Source organism: Plasmodium gonderi, assembly GCF_002157705.1.
Source record: "Plasmodium gonderi DNA, contig: Pgo-contig_311, whole genome shotgun sequence".
Lineage (NCBI taxonomy): Eukaryota > Apicomplexa > Aconoidasida > Haemosporida > Plasmodiidae > Plasmodium > Plasmodium gonderi.
This window is the reverse complement of record NW_021629217.1, coordinates 9,811-18,100: the sequence shown is the minus strand read 5'-3', so window position 1 is coordinate 18,100 and position 8,290 is coordinate 9,811. Positions and strand designations below refer to the sequence as shown.

The 8,290-nt window shown below is 17.8% G+C and overlaps 1 protein-coding gene across 1 annotated transcript; it reads right to left on the bottom strand.

The window, feature by feature from the left end:
* Positions 1 to 6,885: 6,885 nt before the first annotated feature.
* Positions 6,886 to 7,888, bottom strand: PGO_002720 (variable surface protein; the record flags this gene model as incomplete). Its single annotated transcript, XM_028691176.1, has 3 exons — positions 6,886 to 7,035; positions 7,151 to 7,783; positions 7,874 to 7,888. The coding sequence occupies 3 exons, from the start codon at positions 7,886 to 7,888 to the stop codon at positions 6,886 to 6,888; spliced, it is 798 nt and encodes a 265-aa protein (XP_028546977.1).
* Between the last annotated feature and the right edge of the window lie 402 nt (positions 7,889 to 8,290).

Here is an 8,290-nt window from a genome sequence, read left to right as displayed (position 1 = left end):
TATAGATTTTATAATTATAAAATTTAATAATGTACCATACAATTATTGTTCAATAAAATAGAACAACACTATATATTATATAGAAGTATTTTTTTCTCAATAATATAAAATAAATATATTCATGTATTAATAATAATTTATAATCATTATTTTAAAATAAGACATGAATGTATATAATAATATTATATATGAAGATATAATGTATTACAACAAATATCTGCATTGAAATAGAGAAAAATAGCATATATTTATCTTAATACTTTTTTTATAAATTTTCTATAAAACATTATATTCCCTATAAAATAGAAAAAATATATATGTTTTTTAAAATATTTTATCTCATAATTACCTTATTTATATAATATGTATACACTTTTGGTCTAATATATATATATATGTTTTAGTAGCATTAAATATTTTTCATCATATATTAATTAAAAGACTGCATTATATTTTCTATTAAATATTTACTTTTTTCCTCATAAATATATAATTTGTTACATTTCCTATAAATTTGATAATATTTAAAATAATAATATAATCATTATATTGTATGTATATTATGTTTTACTTGATCTTTTTTGTTAATAAATGATATAATAACAAATAAAACAATTTTAATATTTTTAAATATATCTATATGTATATAGGGTATCAATTGCTTATATTAATTACTATAATAATTTTAAAATATATTTTTTTAATATTTCCTTAATGTATGCGCATTTTCATGTATCATTATAGATTTAGAATAATGTTATGCATATACGCATAATCCATTGAAACAAATATGTATATCCTCTATAAATAAATATGAAATGTCCTCAATTTTTAATGTACATAATCAGCGTGATCAAATTTGTACTATAGTCACATTATTCTTTGAATAATTTGTAAAAAACGATATTATGTAACAACTCATTTTGTTGTACATAATTAATTAAATAACTAATAATTAATAATATATATAACACGAATTTATTTTCTAACGAGAAATGATTTCATCTTTTATAAGCAAACAAAAGTATCCATAAAAGAAAGATTTGTATACACTTCCCTTTTGCGGCATATATTTATATATACATGGAATAGATTTATATGCTGATTAATCATGCTTAAAATTATTAAATACATCAGAACAAATTTTATATTGCTTGTATATATAATGTATATATTTAAAAAAATATACACATAAATGTGTAATATTTCATATTAAATTAATATTATAAGTCATTATAGAAAATAATCTATAATTTTTTATAGAAGTTAGTAGTGTGAAAAAATATATTAAAAAAATAAGCTCATAATAATATAAACTATTATCTATTTAATAAAATCTTCATGAATTCTTTTACAGTATAGAGATATAATGTATGTTATATTATAGTATAATACTTTTTAGGACCATATTATATAGTTTTAAATATATTGATGTTTTATAGAAATATAAATTTAAATTTTATATTATATATAATAATGTATATGCCCTGTATTTTATATACTATTATAAAAGCATTATTTTAACATAATTTTTATTTTTAATGCACTTAAATAAACACTATTATATGTTACAATTCGATAAAATGTATATTACTTTTATTACTTATATATACAGTTCAGTTAATATAAATAATACGTATAATTTAGGAGACATAGGAACAGAACACCAGAAATGTAATATTATATATATTAAAATAAAAAAAAAAAAATTGACATATGTATATTTATATCATTATACATTATTGCTTATTAATTATTATAGCATTTTAAATATAATTTTATTTTTCTAGAAATTATCTATTTAGCATTACTCTAATAGCGTAGCATGATCTAATGTATTTATTAAAACTAATTTATATATAAAAATATATAAGAAGCTGTTAATTCAAGGGAACTTAAATATATAAAAATATATATAATTAATAAGAATTTTAAATTGTTGAGTCGAGGAATAAGTTTTCTTATGTTTAATATTTGTGTTATTATAAATAATAATAGAATAATGGAAATAAGACAGTAACATATTCTATTATAAACCTTAAATATATACATTGTAAAAAAATAATGTATATATTTTACTATTCTTTTTTCAAATTCTTTAATTATACCTATTTATTATAAAACCAGTATAACCATAACATATATATATTAATATATTTATATTTATACATACATATGGAGTATTATTTTCATTATGAATTCTTTATTTTGTTACATTCCTGTGGAGAAAGCAAAAAAAAGTAAACAAAAGGAAAAAATAGTGTATACATTTAATATGAAAGATGTGAGAAACATAGTAGAAAATGTATAATATTTTCTAATTATTAATTCTAGTAAGTTTTCTTATAGTATATTTTTTATGGTTATATATATTTATATGTACCTCAAATATTATAAAAAAAATATTTTTTAAAACGCAAAAATATATTGCTTTAAGTATAACAATAAATAATAAATAAATATGATTTTATTATATATATATATATATATAAATGCGTAGTAACAGGGTTATATATATATTTATTAAATCGTAATAAGAGTTATTTGCTATATTAAGTAAAAATAAAATTTGCATCAAATTAATCTTTAAAATAATTGGATAAATATTTATTCATGAAATGTTTCATATTTTCAATTTACAATATAATATATATTTCTGCGCTCGTGTATACCTTTTTTTTTTTTATTTATTTATTATTTAAATTATATTTTATATCCTATATTTATTTTCTTATCTTGTACACATTTTTATATGCACTTTGGCATATTATTCCTCTTTGAAATTATTAAATTGATTATAAAGTTGTAGAATTAAATCTGATGGTTTTATTTATATTTTAATTATAAATTGTTTTATCATATGTAACCTATATTAATACAATCAATCCTTGAGTTTAATAAAAAATCTCTATTATGTGCAATAGGTTTCCTATTTTTTTTTCGTTTCCTTGTTATTCTCGTCCAATTATAATTATTATCTAAAAATGATTTTATTTTGGAATACTATATATAAATGATGTAATAAAAAAAAATGTATAATGTGTTGAAATAGATATAATGGTTTTAATGATTAGTTGTTTTAAATAATTCTTATATATAAATAATGAATTTAATAATATTTATATCACTTCGGATAAAAAGATAATAATAAATACAATTGTCATTAGAGATAATAAAACAATAGTAATAATCTTTTTTATTGGTAGTACAACAGAAGTAGAAGCTTCAGTTTTAGATATAACAATAACATTATCACCTGATTCATTTACTGTATGTGATGCAGTCTGGTGTTCTAAAGTAAACGATGAATGTATTGGAAATTTTGGAGGAAAATTAATATTAATTACAGAATTATTTAATTTACATGAATGGTCATTTCAAGTACCTGAAATAATTAATTCATTGAATATAGATTCCATAATATTCTTCTATCTTTTCATTGCATAGAATATTGAATTATCATTTTCGTATTCTTCTTTTTCTTCTACTAAACATTCATTCAATAATGTACATTCTTTGTCTTGATAATTGTTTAAATCCAATAAATTATAATACAAGAAATAATAAAATTTATTAAGGACACCATTTGTAGTATGTATAATTAAATTGGTTATAGAACAAAAATCTTCACAATTATGATATTCATCTAATGCCTTATTCAATGCATTGTATAACTCACCATTACATTCTGAATTTGTTCCATTACATTTTTCTTAAAAAAAGAAAATGTTAAAATAAAAAAATACAATAACTATACATTATCTAAGTAAGAAATTAAGATCCTAAAAAATTAGCTAAATATATTAACAATAATTTATATATGGAGTGGAATAAAGGGATATAGTTTAGATATTTCATTAATATATATGCTTTTATTTAAGATTAATATTCAGATATTACTTTTATTATAGATAGTATATTTTTTTGATTTGTCATGTTTAATAATTAAGTAAATGTTAGTCTAAGATCATTATACAATGTATTATATAGTGATAAATATAAATATATATATGTCCATTGCTATATATTATAAATAATACATATTTCCTAATTAATTAGTTAACTGAATATCGTGCTTATCAGTTTTTTTTTTTTTTTTTTTCATTGTTTATATAATTAGTTCATGATTTAGGATACAGAGATTTACTTTCAGTTATTAGTCATTATTTATTTGTATGGCCTTATTTGTTATATGTGATATAATAATTCATAATTAATTTAAGCATTTTTAATTTACATTATTTACATATTATTAAAATTGTGAGGAGATATTAATTACATAATATTATAAGAAATATAACGTCGTTTTAATTATTAATCTAAATATATACTATTATGTATATATTTTACACTTATATTTGAGAGCGTTTATATTTATTTTATTTAATATTTTTCTTTTGTATATTATAATTTAATAGTGTATTATACAATATTATAAATTAATAAAATAATGTAAGCTCAGATAATATAACATAATTCCTAATATATCACTAAATATATCGGTTATTCGAAATGTTCTATTAATAAAAAAAAATAACATATGATAGATTTTTATATATTATCCATTTTATTCATATTAATATATGTAACAATTTAATTCAAATGAATTATAAATCAACTATATTAATGTAAAATAAAATATAATCTGTGTATATCTTTATATGTATAAATAAAGAATAAGTATATTACATAATTTAATTCAAATTTCTCTTGTAGTAAAATGTATAAATAATTTAGTATGCAAATTTCTATTTTAAATAAATCATATACTCAAATTTTAATTGATTCTTTTTTATATTTAATTAATAAATTAATATAATTATAATTTATAATAAATTATATTAATATATATTAAAAAGATTAGGAATAATATATTTTTGCTATATAAAGTTTATTATTAATATTGTAATAACATGTCTTTTTATTTTATAAATATAGCTAGAATCATAAATAATTTAATATTTTACAAATGGAAATTTTCCATATTTATGTTTTACAATATTTTTTTTTTTAAAAAACAGGTTTAATGTGTTACTGGGTTTATGGTTTACGTTTTAGAATTGTTTGATTGTGGTTTACAGTTATGGGTTTTCGGTTATTGTAATTGATATATTTATTTTCCCCTGTTTTTAATTATTTTCGCCCTTATTTTTTACGTTTTTTTTTACTGTTTTGTGAGTATAATATTTTGTATATATATTCTGTGTATAAGAATTAATATATATATACTTATTATGTATTTATTATAGTGCTATATATACGTATTTTTATTTTTTATAATTTATATAATTTTGTACGTTGAATATTGTTTAAGTTAATTATAAGTAAAACAATTTTTTTATAATTTATTAGATATAGTTAAAAAAATTATTCTATACTATATAGGCTTTTTGTTATATTTGTTATTATCTTTTTCCATATGTTTGGTTGATCTAAGATTTATTAACTATAGCTAGTAGTATATTATATTAATTTTCATATAATGAACCATTTTTATATTATTTACGCAATTTAGCTTAATTATTTGATAGTTATATATATTATTAAGGGATATATTTTTATACCATTTTATATTTTAAATTTCAAGAAAAACTTGAATTTTTAATCATTTTTTATATTTATTTACAAGAATAACAGTACTTTGTACGTAAGTAAGCTGAATTATTAAAATGAATTTGTATGTTATTTATTTTATTGCAATTGTTAAATATTATACAATAGAAATTTATTTATATTTTAATAAAAATAATATATAGGTGATTCAATTTTTATTAATTTATCTAATAAATGTTTTTACAACTTGCTTAGGATTTAGGAGGGAATAAATTAAGTGCTTTAATATGCAATTATTTTAGAAGTTATATGACTAATTCAGTCATTAGAATTTACCTATATTTTATATTCATCAGATATCGATTTTATTTATACAAGTTTTACGTTAATTTTAATTCATCTAAATAACTCATTATTAATATATATATGATAAGTATCACATTTTAATTAAGAGAAATAAAAAAAAATGTTTTAATTTATATATTCTTTTTTACTTATACATGAATCATATACAGCAAATATATTTAATTTAACAAACATTTACACCCATTGATAATATTGTGAAAATATTATTTTATTTGTGTTAATAAGTGAGAGACATAAAAAAGTAGATATACATGTCAAATTATTTAAAATAAAATTATGGATATATTTCTTAAAGAATGTTGTGATAAATTCGTATTACCTTTAATATATTATTTCTTTGAAATAGTTTTTTTAATCGTTTATATGAATTGAATAATGAAAAGCAACGCTTAATTTACAAAACATTAGTGTATGATTCGTATATATAAGAAATCTTAAAAGGTGTACTATACACATATATATGTTAACAGTAACATAAACATAGTTATGATAAAATAGGATTTTAGTGCAAAATAATCATAAGAATAATATATATTCAAAAGAATAAAACATATATATTTATCAAAAAATATTAAGATATTGGCACATATTTAAAATAATAAAATGAACACTGTCATTTTCCATATTTCATTTTACACACTTAAATTATAATATTAAAATAAATTTATCAATTATTAGTATAGAATCATAAATAATTAAAGGTAAATATTTACGAAACATTAAAAAAAGTACATAAATATTATATCAATAATAATATAAAATAAAAAGAAAAGCTAAAACAATAATTTAACATCAGAACCATAAACCATAAGTTATGTTAATACTTATTTAATTTATACAAGAATAATATTTTGTATTACCATTATTTATTTAATTATTTTAAAAGAAAAATAGTCAAAATAATATTACTATATTATTTTATAAACATATCTTATATGAATTACGTATTTAAAAAGAATATGAGACTCATTTATATAGTAACTTATATATATTATCATTTAAAATATTAAGGGATGTTCCTAATAGTAGAGATTCATTCAATTCTTCATCGATATTATTCCTATTCGTTTTTAACCCCTTTTTATTGGGGCACAAAAATGAACCCAATATCGTGTACTGTTTTAAATGTATAAAAAAAATATATATTTATGTATTAAGAATTTTTTTTTTTTAATTTCAAAAAATTACAATATTTCATCATGTAAATGAATATAAATTATATCGTGATTACCTTATATAAAATAAATGACAATACACATATTAATAGAATTGAAAAAAGTGTAATTATAATAGGAGTTGCAATTTTGGTTTCCTTGCATGGTATTAATATGGGTGTAGAAGGTTCAATTACTGGTGCTACCCACTGTTCATTATAAGGTTTTTTAATGATGTCTAATTCAATAAGAAATTTTTTATCATTATATGTTTCATGTATATTCTCATTATTTATTTCTTTAATATAATTACGGATTTTATACATGGCTTTCAATATTGACATAAAATCCTCATTAGATGATTTACTATAATTCTTACATATATGTTCTTCATTCAAAAAACTTTTATATAAGTTAAGAATATCATCATACTTTTTCTTGTTATTCTCAATGTTATTTATGTTATTAAAAGTATAAAATATCCAATAATATAGGTATTCACAGGCGGATTTTCTTAATTTATTGTCATTTACAAACATAATAGAAGTTAAATAATGCATGGCTTGGACGCATATGTTAGAATCTTTGAAAAGAGCGTTATGATTAGATGGATTAAATCTATTACACTCTGTTTTGTATAGACTATTAGGCATAGCATTATAATTAACCATAATTTCCCTACATATGGGGAATAAACTCAGTGTAATTTTCTAAAATGAAAAAAACATAATATCACGAAAAAAATTATGTTGTGTTGTACAAATCCATGCATCAATTATGGTAAAATATATATATAATACTTCATACAATAACATTAAAATAGCAAAACTATACGTCCATTATTATAATTTCATTTAAGATATTATTTATTAAATGCTTAAGGAAAAAAAATAATTTATTTTAAGAATGTGAAGTATGAATTTTCAAAAAATATATTCATATGATATAAGGAAAGATAAGGCTTAGTTTTAATATATTAAAATAAAAATGCATGTCTTGACTCTCTTAATCATTAGATATATACAACTAAAAATATGGAGCATGTAGTTTGTGATATATAAAATATTATTTTATATATTTCTATATAAAAGAGAAATCATATATAAAATAATTAGATTAAATATAAATAAAATAGTTATATAATGTACAATTTTGATATTTTCCATATATATAACATAAATAATGTTTTTAAATTAAAAAAGCATTATAAACTTATC